The sequence below is a fragment of the Cyanistes caeruleus genome, chromosome 32 (genome assembly GCF_971803275.1).
Source record: "Cyanistes caeruleus chromosome 32, bCyaCae1.hap1.1, whole genome shotgun sequence".
Classification (NCBI taxonomy): domain Eukaryota; kingdom Metazoa; phylum Chordata; class Aves; order Passeriformes; family Paridae; genus Cyanistes; species Cyanistes caeruleus.
Genome location: NC_141733.1, coordinates 2002361 through 2018852, shown reverse-complemented (window position 1 = coordinate 2018852; position 16492 = coordinate 2002361). Strand labels below are relative to the sequence as shown.

General features: G+C 64.7%; 2 protein-coding genes across 3 annotated transcripts; one reads left to right on the top strand and one right to left on the bottom strand.

The window, feature by feature from the left end:
- Nucleotides 1-1012: 1012 nt before the first annotated feature.
- PRPH (peripherin) lies at nucleotides 1013-5075 on the top strand. The gene is made up of 9 exons (XM_086870408.1): nucleotides 1013-1338; nucleotides 2223-2283; nucleotides 2412-2507; nucleotides 2588-2749; nucleotides 2820-2945; nucleotides 3027-3247; nucleotides 3598-3647; nucleotides 3783-3859; nucleotides 3938-5075. The coding sequence occupies exons 1-9, from the start codon at nucleotides 1013-1015 to the stop codon at nucleotides 3977-3979; spliced, it is 1161 nt and encodes a 386-aa protein (XP_086726534.1). The 3' UTR covers nucleotides 3980-5075.
- Nucleotides 5076-5353: 278 nt separating this feature from the next.
- Nucleotides 5354-14517, bottom strand: GLI1 (GLI family zinc finger 1). Of its 2 annotated transcripts, none has more exons than XM_086870206.1 (11): nucleotides 14403-14517; nucleotides 14220-14297; nucleotides 13766-13961; nucleotides 13466-13613; nucleotides 12596-12697; nucleotides 12357-12497; nucleotides 11688-11837; nucleotides 10106-10270; nucleotides 9544-9792; nucleotides 8860-9169; nucleotides 5354-8258 (listed from the first exon to the last, which is right to left on the bottom strand). In XM_086870206.1, exons 1-11 carry the CDS (start codon nucleotides 14497-14499, stop codon nucleotides 6079-6081), a joined length of 3816 nt encoding a protein of 1271 aa, XP_086726332.1. In that variant the 5' UTR covers nucleotides 14500-14517; the 3' UTR covers nucleotides 5354-6078. The 2 variants fall into 2 exon arrangements, with proteins under 2 accessions (XP_086726332.1, XP_086726331.1); XM_086870205.1 differs by having other exon boundaries at nucleotides 5354-8300; nucleotides 8890-9169.
- Between the last annotated feature and the right edge of the window lie 1975 nt (nucleotides 14518-16492).

The window sequence follows — 16492 nt, the reverse complement described above, 5'->3', positions numbered from 1 at the left end:
TTTTGTGCTGGGAGAGGCTGGGGGGTTCTGTGGGGTCGGGATCCCTGGCTGTGCCCTGTTGTGCTGCTTGCATGAGGGGACTCGTGTCCCACTCACCGCTCTGCTGGCCCTGGGGGTCACCAGGTGAAGGGGGACCCCTGAGACCCCCCCTCCCCTGTGTCCTGCCCAGTGTCCTGCCCAGTGTCTGGTGCAGACGGGCTGGACGTGGTGTCATGCTGCTGCTACTGGCACGGAGCCACGCTCGGTGCGGTTCTCTGCAGAGCTGGGAGGGGGTCCTGGGCGGGGGGAGGACCCTCCCCACAGCCTCTGGGCAGGGCACCTACTCCTTCCCGTAAGTGCCGCCCTGGCTGCCCGGAAAGGGGGGGCTCGGGGGGGGTTGCAGAGCTCATTGTCCAGCGCTGCCCCGCGCATGGCAGCTCCCGCAGAGCCGAGTCACGGCGGCCCCGACAAAGAGGGAGGGGGGTGGGTGAGGGGGCTCCCCCTTCCCCCCGGATGCTGAGAACCCCCGGCAGACCCAGCTCGGACGGGTGCTCTGCCTGAGCCCTGCAGCCCCCAGACCCTCTCTGTATCCCAGCTGGGGGGTCTGTACCCCCACGCTCCCTCGGGGGAGGACCCCATAAGGGTCCCTCTGACCCAGCGAGGGGATCTTGTGTCTCCCGAGCACCCTCGGCCCCCTCCCCGTTGGTGCTGCTGGATTCCTCTGCCTGCACCGCTGAGGGGGGACCCACCAGCCCCCGCCTCGCATCCCGAGGGGGTCTTCGAGCCCCCAGAAGGGAAATACCTGCAGCCCTACGTCCTGCAGCCCCTGCCCCTCATCCCGAGGGCTGTCCCCGACCACCCCCAGCCCCTTTCCCCGCCCCTCCCGAGGGGACATCCGTAGCCCCTGATCCTCCCTCCGGCCGGGAGACCCCTCCCCTCTCTCTGTCCCGTACCCCGGGTTCCCCCGGCGGGGCGGAGCCGCTGTCCGCTATAAAGGGCCGATACCGGCAGCCACCGCCCTCCCGGTGCAACCATGAGCCGCCGTGAGCGGGACCCCGGGGTGCAGCCAGGGCGGCTGGCGGCGGCGGCGGCGGCTCGGGGCGCGGAGCGGGAGGAACTGGCGGCACTGAACGATCGTTTCGCCGCTTTCCTGGAGAGGGTGCGGGCGCTGGAACGGCAGAACGGGACCCTCCGCGCCGCCCTGGGCCGCGCCACCGCCGCCACCGGGCCCCGCACCGGGCTGGTGCAGGGGGAGCTGCGGGGGCTGCGGGAGAGGCTGCAGCGCCTCGGCCGCGACCGGGACCGGCTCCAGGCGGAGCGGGACGGGCTCGCCACCGACCTGGCGGCCCTACGGCAGCGGTGGGCCGACGGTGGGGCCGTGGGAGGCAGCGGGATGGGGACCGAGGATGGGTTGGGATGAGGGATGAGCCGGTGTGGGGACTGGAGGATGCACCGGGATGAGGGATGAGCCGGGGAGGCGACCGGGGATGCACCGGGGAGGGGACTGGGGATGCACTGGGATGAGGGATGCACAGGGGAGGGAACCGGGGATGCACCGGGGAGGGGTCTGGGGATGCACTGAGATGAGGGATGCGCTGGGATGAGGGATGGACCGGGATGGGGACCGGGGATGCACCGGGATGAGGGATGCACTGGGGTGGGGTCTGGGGATGCGCTGGGATGAAGGATGGAGCGGGGAGGGGACTGGGGATGTGCCAGGGACCAGGGAACGCACCGGGAAGAGGAATGAACTGGAATGAGGGATGTACTGCCATGGGAATCGGGGATGAGTCCGGGTGAGTTGTGCATAGGATGAGGAGTGGGGAAGGTGCCAGATTGGGACTGGGGGATCCGCTGGCATGAGGAATGTGATGGGATGAGCATCAGGATTGGGACCGGAGGATGCGGCGGGATGGGGGAGCCCCGGGGAAGTCGGGGACTGGTGAATGTCCGGGGAAGAGGATCCCTGGGAAGGGAGGGTTACGCTCAGCCCACATTGGGAAAGGCACCCGGGATTCACGGAGAGCACTGGGAGGCACTGGGAGATCTGGGCCCCGCGGAAGGGCGGGGCACTGGGAGGGGCAGGGCAAGGGTGGGGGCACTGGGAGGGGATTGGTGCGAGCGCTGGGGACGCTCCATCCCCGCTCGCCTCCGCTGCGTGTGGAGGGGACTGCAACAGGAGGCAGGAGGAGGGGGGTCTGCACCCCCGCCCCCACCTCCCTCTCATCCCTTGCTGCCCCCAGGCTGGAGGACGAGACACAGAAGCGTGAGGATGCCGAGAAGAGTCTGGTGCTGTTCCGCAAGGTGAGGGGACCGGTGGGCCCGTCTTCCCACTCGGTACCGAATCCTCATCCCCCACCACCCCGGGGGGGCCCCAGGGTCTCCCCATCCCATCCACGCCGCCCTGCAGCTCATCCCGACCTCTCCCACAGGACGTGGACCACGCCACGCTGTCTCGCCTGGAGCTGGAGCGCAAGGTCGAGCTGCTGATGGACGAGATCGGCTTCCTCAAGAAGCTGCACGAGGAGGTGGGGGCCGGGGAGGGATGGGGCCAGGGGGACCAGGTCAGGTCCTTGTGCCACGACGTGAAGCCCACGCACCCACGCAGGAGCTGCGGGACCTGGAGGGGAGTGCCCCGAGCCCGGCGGGGCTGCCGGAGGTGCAGGTCTGCAAACCAGAGCTGACGGCTGCGCTGCGGGAAATCCGCACCCAGTACGAGAGCATCGCTGTCAAGAACCTCCAGGAAGCCGAGGAATGGTACAAGTCAAAGGTACCCGGGGCTGGGAGGGATTTTGGGGGGCTCAGCCATCCCAGAGCCCTGACTCTCCTGGCCCATGCAGTTTGCCGACCTCTCGGACGCAGCAAACCGTAACCACGAGGCGCTGCGGCTGGCCAAGCAGGAGATGAACGAGTCCCGGCGGCAGATCCAGAGCCTGACCTGCGAGGTGGACGGGCTGAAGGGCGTGGTGAGAGCCGGGCAGTGTTTGGGGAGGTGCAAGAACCAGGTGCCCCACCCCAGCCCCTTGCAGCCCCTTCTTCCCCTGCAGAACGAGGCGCTGCAACGGCAGATGCGGGAGATGGAGGATGAGTTCGGGGAGGAGATCGGGAACTACCAGGACGTGGTGGGGAGGCTGGAGCAGGAGATCCAGCAGATGAAGGAGGAGATGGCACGGCACCTGCGAGAGTACCAGGACCTGCTCAACGTCAAGATGGCCCTGGACATCGAGATTGCCACATACCGCAAGCTGCTGGAGGGCGAGGAGAGCCGGTGAGGGGAGCCCGGCACACGGCGTCTCCCCCCTGCTTGGGGAGGGGAAGTTCCCCCGTGTTGAGTCAGCCCGGTTATTGTGGCATTTTCTCGGGAGGAGGCAGCTCCAGGCCTTGATCCCACAGGAAAACAAGAGGTTCCCATGGGAGCTTCTTGCTGTTCAGATAAAGGCAAGGCCGGGGGTTGGTGGGGGAGTTGCCTCCAGCTCAGCTCCGGGTGCCGGCCCGGCAGCCCACGGGCAGCCCCCAGCTCAGCTGGGATGTGGGTCATAGACTGCAAGTGTGGAAGGGCCAAGGGTCACTGGCAATGCCCAGGAGTCCCAGACCCTCCTCATCCCCCTCTCCCCCCAGGATCACCATCCCACTGCACCCCACCACCTCCTTCAGCACGAGAAGCTCAGGTGAGCGACAAACTGAGGGTCCCTCACTATGCCTGGGGATCTTTCCTTGGGGGTTGAGGCCCTGTGTGGGTGTGGGTGGGTCCCTGGGCTCCTGTCCTGGCTGTCTGGGAGGTGCTGATGGCCCCTCTGTCCCAGTGCTGGAGCCCCAAGCTGCCGAGAGCCCGGCACGGAGGATGGTGCTCATCAAAACCATCGAGACACGGGACGGGCAGGTGAGAATTGGAGGAGGAGGAGGAGATTGGGAGGCCCAACCCTGCCGTGGGACCGATCCCCAAATCCTCCTCTTGCAGCAAGTGGTGACCGAGTCGCACAAGGAGCGAGCGGGGAAGTGACAGAGAGGAGCTGCTGCGATGGCCCCGAGCCCACGGGGGGGGTTTTGCCAGACCCTGCTGCGTCCTGGGCTGGGCACGGAGCAGATCAGGGCGGCTGGGAATGCCCCAGTTCCTATTGCTGCTGTCAGCACCACGGGACAGCGCTGTGCCGTGTCCCTGTGCCTTTGCAGTCTGTCCCTGTGCCTTGTCCCCCCATTATTTATCGCTATTTATTGTTCTCCCAACCACAACCCCAGCTGTGTTTAATATCGGGTGTTCCCCGTGCTGCCCTGGGCCCGAGGGGGTCCCGGTCGGAGCTGGCACCGGCTGTCCCCGGGGCTGGCGGCTCCGGTGACATCCAAGCGCTGTCCCTGCCGTGTCCCTGCCCCGGGGAGTGCGGCAGAAAGGGAACAGAGCCCGGCTGAGGGGGGATCCGGGGTCCCGCTCTGTCCCAGGACCCCTTTCCACCGCCACAACTCCCACTCCGGGGGTCTCACCTCCCCTCCCGTCACTGGAACCGGCACCGGCTGTCCCCGGGCTTGGCGGCTCCGGTGACACCCGAGCGCTGTCACCGCCTCGGAGGAACCGAACTCAACCCCCTGAACTCTGAATCCCCGGCGGTTCCGCTCCCTCCCGGGACCCCGCGACTTCCAGAGGCGCCACGGGCACTCCCGGTATCCCGGGGGGCTCCACGGAATCTCCGTCCGGAGCCGAATCGGTGCCCCCGGTGCCTCGCAGGATCTCATTCCTTACCGGGACCGCCAGAGAGCGCCAGCAGCCCGCTGCCGCGGCTTAATTACCTGTTAATTACTGCTTAATTACAGCGTGACGAGGCTCTGGGTGTGCGGGGGAAACACCCTGATTGCTATGATTGCATTATTTAAAATTTTTTTTTTTTGCATGCTTAATCGCGTTACTTCAACCGAACTATGCAAAATTGCGTTAATGCAAAATCTGCTCATTAGTTTTGCTATTTTAAGCAATTATTTTTTTTTTTTGCACTGTTTCATCGTTTTCAGCGTTTTTCGCGCCACTGATTGAATTATTTTAAGCAAATTATGCACAGTTGCGTTATTTAAATAAATCTTCCACACATAATTGCATTATTTTAAGCAAATGTTGCATTATTGCATTTTTTTGGTGTTATTATCATCAATTGCGTTATTTTAAGAACTTTTTTGCATTATTGCGTTATAGCAAATTATACAAAATTGCATAATTTCATGGAATTTTGGTATCATTAATTGCATTATTTTATGCAATTTTTGCACCATTAATTACATGAACAAAATAATATAAACCCGCATTATTTTAGGCTGGTTTTTTCCCCCATGATTAATTACGTTATCCTAGGTAATTTTCCGCATGAAAATCGAATCATTTTAACCTATTTTTTTTTTTTGCATAATTAATAGCATTATTTTAAGGCGTTTGCATTATTTGAAGCACTAATTGCAGTATCGCTCGCTCTGGGTCACGGCAGCACCTCGGGAACAGCTTTGGATCCCTGACTGAGGGTGGGGAAGATGCTGCCAGGGGGGTTTTGGTCACAGAGGACCAAGGAATGTCCTGTCCACCCCTCCCCAGGACAGGATGAAGCCGGAAGCCCCCGGTGACAAACACACAAAGTCCCCTGAGAAAGGGTTTAATGAGGGGAGGGGGCGGCACCGCTGGTGCTCTCACAGGCAGGAGGGACAGACAGACAGACAGCTATGAACACTATGTACAGGCACCCCCCGTCCCACCCCCGGGGAACTGCCCCCCTGGAGCAGGGCTGGGGGCGCTTGCAGTCCTGACAGACTGGGATTTGGGGTGGGGGGCACTGGGAGCACTGGGATGGGGCCGGCCCGCAGGGCGGGGGCTCTTTGGTTTCAGCGTTCAGGCTGCGCCCCGAGGCACCGCAGTAAGGGCCCAGTAAAACCAGTTCCCCACGCCAGAGGTCACCTGGAGGGTCGCGGCAGTGTCTGGGACCCCTCCTGCACGAGGGTGACACTCCGAGACTGGAGAAGGGGGGGCTCCAGGGGTGTTCCCCGCTTCCCCCAGGCACAAAGCTGCGTGTGAGGATTCCCCAAGGCGCCCCCCGGGCACAGAGGCGCCCACCTGAGGGCAGGTACCCCCCGTTAGGACAGGGAGTTGAGGAAGTGGCTCTCCCCTGCCAACGTGCTCAGCATGGAGCTCATGTCCCCCACTGCCATGTTTGCCCCCCCAGCCGAGGGCAGCAGGAGCCCCCCGGCCGGGCTGGGGGGTCCGGGCAGTGCTGCGGGGGTCTCCACGTCCTCCACGATGGCAGCGAAGTCAAGGTGCGTGTTCTCCAGGTCCAGCGAGTCCAGGCTGTTGGCCACCTGCTCGCCCGAGTCCAGGTAGTAACAGGAGGTGCCCTTGAGTCCCTCCGGGCCGTAGTGCCCGCTCCCCCCGCAGCTCGCTGCCCCCTGGCCCGGCAGCTTGTGCCCACCTTTGCCCCCCTGGCCCGGGTAGTACAGGGGGAGGTTCCCGGGCCCCTCGGGGGCGAGGCGGGCGGGGGGCAAGCGCGGCAGGCGCCGGGCACCGGCGTCCAGCCCCTCGTAGCCGTGGCCGGGCTGTGCCAGGCTGCCCGGGTAGCTCAGGCTGGCTTGGTGACCCGCTGGTTTCGGGCCACCTGGAGGGTGCGGGATCATCTCGGGGTTGAAGCAGGGGGGACTCAGGAGGTGCTGGGGCTCCGCCAGGCTCTGCAGATGATCCGGTTTGGGTTGGTACCCGCAGTACCTGGGGCTGAGGTACGGCACGGCCTGGCACTGCCCGGGCTCGCCGCCCGGCCCCACGGCAGCCGCGCTCCCCTTGCACTGGGGCTGCTCCCCCCACATCAGCGCCTGCTGCGCCTCCACGTAGTTCCTGACCATCACCTCTTTGGTCTGCAGGGTGGGGGTCTGGGCTCTGCGGCCGCCCGGGCTGGCGATGCCCATGTACCCGCCCGGTGCCGGTGCCGGTGCCGGTGCCGGTGCCGGTGCCGCGGGGGGGAACCCGCCCGGCCCCAGCTCCATGGCGTGGCCGAAGGCAGCGGGGGACGCTGCGGGCCCGCCCAGTTTGGTGCTGGGGCAGGGAGCAAGTGCCGGGCTCGGAGCTGGGTACCGCTGCTCGGATTTGATCTGGAGTCGGTTAAACCGGTGCCCCCCGGAAAATTCGGCGTCCTGGCACGAGCTCAGCAGTTTGGGATGCTGCCCGCAGGCGCTGGGGTGGGGGTACTCCACGCTTTGATGGGGACAGTGTGGCCCGGCCATGGCCGGAGCTGCAGCTCCGAGGCTTTGCCTGGAGCTCATCTCCAGCGTGCCCTGGGGGGATCCATCCCAGGGCGCCGGCAGGGCCCCGTTCCCGGCAGGCAAACTGGGGAAGCGCTGGTTCATCTGGCACTGCGGGAGGGAGAACTCGGGCTGCAGCAGCCCCTCCTCCACGTCCCCATGCGTCCCCACCACCGTCCGGGGAGCACCGTAGATGCCACCCTGGAGCTCCACAGCGGTGCCCTGGCACGGGAAGCTTTCCTCGGGATAGCTCAGGTACTGATCCATCTCCAGCAGGCCGGACTCGGGGCCCCCCATGCTCTCCAGGAAGACGTTCTCGGTGATGCTGGGGGGCCGTGGGGAGAAGCCGTGGCGCTGCAGGTTGGCCTCGGAGCCGCCCAGAGGCTGCAGCGCTGTCCTGCCCGCGCCTGGCACGCTCACATTCCCCACGCTCTTAAACCTCTGCACCCTGGGCACTGCCGGAGGCTTGGCCACCGTCCGAGCCGGGTCGCTTGCCCGTCGAGCGCCGTGCCGGGGCACCAGGTGAGCAGGGACGGCGCCCGGGTAGCCGGGGTGCTCGTTGGAGCTGTGCCTTCTCACCAAGCCGTTGGCGACGCAGCGAGGGCCGGCGGGAGCGGGGTAAGCACCGGGCACGGCACCGTGGCCACCCGCGGCCAGCTGCTCCACGCCGGGCAGGGGGGTCGGCGGGGGCCCGCCCGTGGCTGCGGCGTATTTGGCCTTGAGGCGGTAGCGCTGGGCCGGGGTGAGGCTGCCCACCCCCGGCAGCCCCCCGCAAACGCCGGCGTCGCCGGAGCGCCGCGACTCGTCCGGAGAGATGGGATCGTAGCCGTCCGCCGGGCACGGCCCGCCGGGCATCGCTCCGGCCTCGCCGCCCGGGCACGGCCCCGCCAGGTACGGGGACACCAGCGACGAGCGGCGGCTGACGGTGTAGGCGGAGCTGACGGTGCTGGTGCCGCTGCTCCGGCGCTCGCCCAGGGCCACCAGGCCCAGCTCTGCTGCCGACAGCTCCGCGATGCGCCGGTGCGAGGCTGGCGGCGGCACCGGGAGACCGGGAACGTCCCCGGGCAGGCCTGAGGGACAGAAGGAGGAGTTACCCCGGGACACAGCCTGGCAGTGGCAGAGCAGGGACAGGAGCCACCTCCAGAGCCGGGGTCTGGCTCTTCCATGGTTGGAGCCTGCAAGGACGGGGAGCAGGTGGCAGCAAAGACGGGCAGAAGCTCATTTAGGTTGGAAAAATCATGGAATTGTGGAATGGTTTGGGTTGGGAGGGATCCTAAAGACCGGCCACTTCCACCTCCTGCCATGGGACACTTTCCTCTAGACCAGGCTGCTCCAAGCTGGCCTTGGGTGCTTCCAGGGCTGGGGCAGCCACAACTTCTCTGGGCACCCTGTGCCAGGGTCTCCCCACCCTCACAGGGAGGAATTCCTTCCAATATCCAATATTCCAACGTGAAGCCATTCCCCCTTATCCTGGCACTCCAGGCCCTTGTCCGAAACCCCTCTCCAGTTCTCTTGGAACCCCTTAAGGTTTCCCCAGGTTTTGGGATTCACTTCTAATTCCAGCAAGGTGTGGAAATCCCTGGCTGCCAACCAGACCTCTCCACACACTTCCCATGGGCCAGGCCCCACATCCCAGGGGGAGAGGGACGCTGATCTCACCGGCTCCGGGGATGGGCGGCAGGTTCAGGCCCTTGGAAGCTGCCGGTTTCCTCAGCTGCTTCAGTTTGTCGATGCGAAGGTTTTCCAGTTTGTGGAGAGCCATGAGCCCCGAGGTGCCCATGGGCTCCCCGGGCACCACGTCCTCCAGCGTGGACAGGTCCTCGTAGCTGCCGCCGGCGTTTCCTGCCATCTCCACGCCGCTGTCGTTGTTGGTGGTGCTGCCCAGGGGCGAGTGGTCGCTGCTGCACGAGGATTGCCCACCCGGGCTGGGCTGAGGCTTCTGGAGAGAACCAGAGCACGGCCAAGGCAAAGGGGGTCAGGTACACAGGACACACTTGGAATCGTCACAAAGGCTGGAAATGCCTCTGAGATCACCGAGTCCAGCTATCAACCCAACACTGCCGTGTTCAGCGCTAAATCACGTCCCCAAGTGCCACATCCCGGTGTTTTTTGGACACTTCACCAGGGATGGTGACTCCACCACTGCCTTGGGCAGCCCATTCCAGTGCCTGACAATGAAGAAATTCTCCAAAATATCCAACCTAAGCCTCCCCTGGAACAGCTCGAGGGTATTTTCTCTTGTTCCATCGCTCGAGGGTGATCTCCCAGCACCAAACCCTCCCTCCTTCCTCCACTGCCCCCGCAGCTCCTCACCAAGGCCAGCTCAGGCACCAGGAGTTTCCCATCGTCCTTCCGAGCCTCGCTGGGGCCGTTTGCGTCCTTCTCCTGTTTCATGTCCGGGGGGGCACTGGGGGTGGGCAGTGCCCGGCCTGGCCCCACGTCCCCTCGGTGCTTTTTGGTGACGTGGGCGTCGGGGCCGTGCACGGTCTTGACGTGTTTGCGCAGGGAGCTGGGGTCCGTGTAGCGCTTGGTGCAGCCGGGAATTTTGCACACGTACGGCTTCTGCCCGGGAAAACCGGGAGGAGGGAGGCTGTCAGCTCCAACTACAGCCCCCTCCCCAAAATTAAACCTCTCCTCATCACCCTCTGCAGAGAGCTGAGGGGGAATTGCAGGTGGGTGCTGGGGAGAGCTCAGGAAGGCAGAGGAAGGAGGGAGCCCCCCAAAAGCAGGAATGCTGGTGATGATGGAGAAGAGGGAAATTAGAGCAGGAAAAGAGGGAATTGGGGCACACAGGAGCAAAAGCCAGGGATGTGGGGAGTTCTCAGAGGATGGGAATGACCTGGAAGCACACGGGGAGCGCTGGGTGGGGCCGTACCTCGTTGGAGTGGGTGCGGTTTTGGTGCTTGGCGCGGTCGGAGGCGTTGGAAAAGGCCTTGTTGCAGCCCTCGTGCTCACACACGTAGGGTTTCTCACCCGTGTGCGAGCGCAGGTGGGTCTTGAGGTTCTCCAGGCGGGAATAGGCCTTGTTACAGCCCTCGAACTGCGGCGCAGCAGGGTGGGATGTGTCACACACCGGCACCACGCCTGGGACCTCGTCATCCCACATCCCACACCGTGGGCACACTCCTCACCTTCCTCATCCTCCTCATCCTCTTCATCCTCTTCATCCTCCTCATCCTCCTCATCCTCCTCATCCTCCTCATCCTCCTCATCCTCACACCGTGGGCACCCTCCTCACCCTCCTCACCCTCCTCACCCTCCTCACCCTCCTCACCCTCCTCACCCTCCTCACCCTCCTCATCCTCCTCACCCTCCTCATCCTCCTCATCCTCCTCATCCTCACACTCATCCTCCTCATCCTCACACCATGGGCACCCTCCTCACCCTCCTCATCCTCACACCATGGGCACACACCTCACCCTCCTCACCCTCCTCATCCTCCTCATCCTCACACCATGGGCACCTTCCTCATCCTCCTCATCCTCCTCATCCTCATCCTCACACTCATCCTCCTCATCCTCACACCATGGGCACCCTCCCCATCCTCCTCATCCTCCCCATCCTCCTCATCCTCCTCATCCTCACACCATGGGCACCCTCCCCATCCTCCTCATCCTCCTCATCCTCACACCATGGGCACCCTCCTCACCCTCCTCATCCTCACACCATGGGCACACAGCTCACCCTCCTCACCCTCCTCATCCTCACACCATGGGCACACAGCTCACCCTCCTCACCCTCCTCATCCTCCTCATCCTCACACCATGGGCACCCTCCCCATCCTCCTCATCCTCCTCATCCTCCTCATCCTCCTCATCCTCACACCATGGGCACCCTCCTCACCCTCCTCATCCTCACACCATGGGCACACACCTCACCCTCCTCATCCTCACACCATGGGCACACACCTCACCCTCTTCACCCTCCTCATCCTCACACCGTGGCACTGCCCCTCACCCTGGGCTTGTGCCGTGTCCCTGTCCCTGGCAGCCCCTCAGAGAGTCCCCAAGGGGAAACCACAAACGGGGATTGACTGCATCACCCAGCTCCCCATCCCGGGTTAAATTCAGGAACGTATTCCAAAGCACAGGAACGATGGGACTCTGGGCTCAGATGGGATGTTGGGAACAAATCCCTCCCTGGGAGGGTGGGGAGGCCCTGGCACAGCTTACCCAGAGGAGCTGTGGCTGCCCCATCCCTGGAAGTGCCCAAGGCCAGGCTGGAGAGGACTTGGACCAACCTGGGCTAGTGGAAAGTGTCCCCACCCATGACAGGGATGAGCTTTAAGGTCCCTCCAACCCCAAACATTCCATGCTTCCATGAGCCCCAAACCTGTACCCACCTGCTGCCCACCCCCTTCTGCCACCCCTCCACTTGTACCCACTCTCATGCTCTACCCTGTCCCCCCTCATTTTCCCAGCTCACCCAGCATTGCTGAGGAATTTTCGGCATCTCACCGTGCACTTGTGAGGTTTCTCGCCCGTGTGCCGCCGCATGTGCACCACCAGCATGTACTGGGCCTTGAAGGGCCTCTGCTCCCGGGAACACGCTGCCCAGTGGCACACAAACTCCTTCTTCTCCCCGTGGATGTGCTCGTTGTTGATGTGCTGAGAAGGGAGAGGAGCATCACTGGTGGCACTGGGGAGGGGGACAAGGGGCAGGGAGATACGAGAATGTAATGGGAGAAAGGGGTATGGAGGGATTGGGGTGGCAGAAAGGGACGTGGACAGACTGGGATGGGAGAAAGGGACATAGAGGGACTGGGATGGCAGGTGCAGACAGCAGAGTTTGGGGGAGAACAGCTCAGGTGGGGTTTGGAGGAGGCAGAGAATGCAGGGGATGTTTGAGGGATGCTCTGGGAGGATCAAGAGTGGCCAAAGGCATCAAGGTGATCCGAAGGATGGTCAGGGGGATATTGGAGAGTTGGAGGAAAGAAAGCTGGAGCAAAGGAGGGAGTCTGGAAGCACCAGTGGCTGAGGAGAGCTGGGGGATGCCCATCCCTCCCTTCCCAGCATCACAGTGAGCTCCCAGGGCGGGTGGTTGGGAACTGAGCAGGAATCATGGGCTGATCCAGGGGGATGAGGGCAGCTTTGGGGGTGGGAACACCTCGGCAGCCCCTGACTCACGTGCACCAGCTGCTCCTGCGTGTCAAACTCCTTGGCACAGCCGTCCCAGTAGCAGTTGGTCTCATACACAGCCTCACACTCGGGTTTCCCATCCTCCTTCTCCAGCTCTTCCCGAACATCCAGCATGCCCAGCAAGGGGTCCTGGGGGAGCACGGACAGGTGAGCGCTCCCAGGTGTGACCCCCAGGAGCGGTGCTGGAGTTGGGGATGTGAGGGGGGATCCCATGGCCTGCGGTGTACCTGGGTGCCCGTGGACGCTGGGCTGGAGATGTCACCCTCAGATCGCTCCTCTGGGAATTTGGCACTCAGGGGGCTGCTCAGGCTCCACTCCAGCTTCAGCTGCTGCCGGGGCAGGGGAATCGGGAAGCAGTCGGCATGGAGATGGCCACAGGAACACGACTTACATGGATGCACAGCTTACAGGGATCCCTCTCACACAGATCCCACTCACATGGATCCCCTCACCCAGATCCCCTCCCGGATCCCCTCCCATGGATCCCTTCCCGGATCCCCTCCCGGATCCCCTCACATGGATCCCCTCCCAGATCCCCTCCCAGATCCCCTCCCAGATCCCCTCCCAGATCCCCTCACATGGATCCCTTCCTGGATCCCCTCCCGGATCCCCTCCAGGATCCCCTCACATGGATCCCCTCCCGGATCCCATCCCGGATCCCCTCCCGGATCCCCTCCCATGGATCCCATCCCGGATCCCCTCACATGGATCCCCTCCCAGATCCCCTCCCGGATCCCCTCCCGGATCCCCTCCCAGATCCCCTCCCGGATCCCCTCCCGGATCCCCTCCCTGATCCCATCCCGGATCCCCTCCCAGATCCCCTCCCGGATCCCCTCCCGGATCCCCTCCCTGATCCCATCCCGGATCCCCTCCCTGATCCCATCCCTGATCCCCTCCCGGATCCCATCCCGGATCCCCTCCCAGATCCCCTCCCGGATCCCCTCCCGGATCCCCTCCCGGATCCCATCCCGGATCCCCTCACATGGATCCCCTCCCGGATCCCCTCCCGGATCCCCTCCCGGATCCCATCCCGGATCCCCTCCCGGATCCCATCCCGGATCCCCTCCCGGATCCCCTCCCGGATCCCCTCCCGGTACCTGGCAGTGTTTCAGGGTCCCTCGGGGTGGGTGCTGCAGCAGCCCCGGGCGCGGGGGCAGCTCGTGGGAGCTGCAGGGTGGGGGCGGCGTGTACAGGTGGCCTTGGCCCTTCTGCTGCCCAGGTGGGCTCTGGTACCCCAGGGACGGGCTGAGGAGAGCAGAGGGACGAGCAGGTGACACCGGCAGGACACACGAGTGAGATCCGCCCAGCCGGGGATCCCGATCATCCCTTCCCCACCATCCCACCCCGCTCCGGCTCTCCCAGCGCTCCCCGAGGTGGGAACGGGCGCTGGTGCCCACCTGATGGTGCTGATGGAGAGGTGCCCGTAGGAGCCCCCGGCCGAGGCACAGCGGGAGTTGATGAAGGCCACGAGGGAGTTGGGAGAGGTGCGGATCACGGTCTGCAGGTCGATGCTGGAGTCGGACAGCGGGGAGATGGACAGTGCCCGCTTCTTCCCCAGCTTCCCCGCGCCGCGGGGCGTGGAGAACCGGGAGCCTGGGAGGGCAGAGCAGGGGGCACTGCCCTGAGCGTGGCCAGAGCAGGGGGCACTGCCCTGAGCGTGGCCAGAGCAGGGGGCACTGCCCTGAGCGTGGCCCTGGGGGCTGCAGACACCCCTCGGACACAGCCGGCGTTTGGAGGCTGCAGGAGTGCCCTGAGTGCGCCAGTTCGGATTCAGAACAGAGAGATGCTTAACTCCTCTAGGGAATCCTGGAACCCCCCGTGCCCCACGGGGCCCCAAAACCGGAGACTCACCGTCAGCAGCGAGTTCAGCTCCTGGTGCCAGCCCATAGCCACGGTGCCCGGGCTGATGGCACACGGGGAAATCAAGTCCTGGAGGAAGGAGGACGGCTGAGGTGGGTGTGGGAGAGGGACCCCCGGAGCACCCCTGACCTCGAGGGGTGGATGCGGAGCCTGGAGCCCCCCACCATGACCCACCTGGTGGTCCCGGGGCGGCGGGGGCGGGTCCGTGGGGTGGGTGCAGGCAGCAGTGCTCGCTGTAGCCGGCGGCCGGGGGTCCCGCGGGGTCGAACATGTCGCGGTGGGGCCCGGGGGTGTCTCAGGGGAACATCGGGGTGGCGGCGGGGCCCGGGGGGCTGCGGGGCCCGGAGCGGGACCTGGGGGCGGTGGGATGAGGTTGGGTTTGGCCGCCAGGGGGAGCCGCAGCACGCGGGACGCCGCTCCCGGGACTGGTTTTAAACTAAAACAGGGGAGATTTGGGGATCCTGGGAACAAATTCCTCCCTGTGAGGGTGGGCAGGCCCTGGCACAGGGTGCCCAGAGAAGCTGTGGCTGCCCCTGGATCCCTGGAAGTGTCCAAGGTCAGGCTGGACGGGGCTTGGAGCAACCTGGGATAGTGGAAGGGGTCCCTGCCCATGGAACGTGACTTTAAGGTTCCTTCCAACCCAAACCATTCCGGGATTCTGTGAAATGGAAAAGCGAGGCACAGCCGGAACCATTATCGGGCCAAGGACCAGAGCTGGCTCCTTACTCCTCCCTTCCCAGGGATTCTCCAGCATCTGCAGGTCCCACCCAGCCCTGCCTTGCCCGTAGGTCCCCACCCTGCCCGCGGGTCCCCACCCTGCCCTGTCCCACCCACGCATCGCGCCCCTGCCACGGGGCTCAGCCCAGCCCACCGTCGATCCCTGCCTGTGGGGTCCTGCCCTGAGCCTGGTCCCACCCCCCAGGGCCACCATTCCGCCCCCAACCCACCCCAACCCCCTGGTCACCCCCCTCTCCATTCCCGCTCATGGTCCTTGTCCTGCCCCCCAGCTCCAGCTCCATCCAGGGCCACCATCCCGCGCCCACCCGTTCCCACCTCCCCGCTCCCTGTCCTGCCCCAAGACCCCCGAGGGCTGACATGAAGGACAGGAGCGGGAGAAGCCACCACAGGACGAGGCAGATGTGGGTGGCACTGGGAACGAAGGCTCCTGCCCCCTCAGCTTCCCCCTTTGAGACGCGGGGAATCGCCCCAAACAAGGGGTCTGGGGGAGTGGGAGCCCCTCACCCCGCTGGGAAAAGCGCTGGGTTGCGTTTGGAGCCGGGGGGGCGAGGGGGGCAGCAATTCTTCCGCATGAGTTGCCCCTTTGAAAGCTCGTCTAGGGGCTTTGTGAGAGTGTCAGGCAGGAAGAATGGAGGGGGGGGCAGCGGGGCAGGCAGAGGGGAGGGGGCTGCCCAGGAAGGTGGTGGAACTGGGTGGGGGGAAAGAGAGATGAGGAGGAAACAGGGGGCAGAGAAGGGGGCTCTCACCTGCCCCCTGGGCCTTGCAGAAGAGTTTGGGGATTACCCCTGGGGCAACCTCCCACCTGCCCTCACCTGCCAGGGCTAACGAGGTTTGCAAGCCCCCTCCCCTAAAGTTTGTGGGGTTGTGGGGTGACCCCAGCCCTCTGTGGGCGCGCACACACAGGGATGCGTGACCCGACCCAGCAGAGAGGTGTGTGTGCACCTGGGGGCTTGGGGCTCAGCAAACCCCCACCTCCCCCTCCCCACAACCATCACCTGAGACCCCCGGTTGCCCTGGTGACCGTCAGTCCTGTCCCCCTGCTCTGCACAGCCCTGGAGCACAGGTTCCCACACACCTGCGGAGCGGCCACCCCGTGGCTCAGGTACAGCCGGAGGAACACACACAGAGCCCTGCACGCACAGGGAAACACACTCAGCACACGGAGAATCACAGCACGGGCTGGGAGAAACCTTAAAGCTCATCCTGTTCCACGGGCAGGGACACCTTTCACTAGCCCAGGTTGCTCCAAACTGGCCTGGAACACTTCCAGGCTTCCACACACGCGCCCAGCACGTCCCTGCACATGGGGCACACACAGGTGCCCACCTCAGCACCCCCGTAGTTGTCACACCACCTCCCTGCCCGGGGCTGTGCCCCCTTTTTGCTCCCTCCAGCACCCCCTGGGCCAGCTCTGGGGGGGCTCTGGCCCCCAGCCCCACCGAGGGGCAGCGGGAGCCTGAGGGTCCTGCTGTGCTGAGGCAGCGTGGGGAGGGGCTCGATGAGCAGAGCCAGCCTGGCAAGGTGGG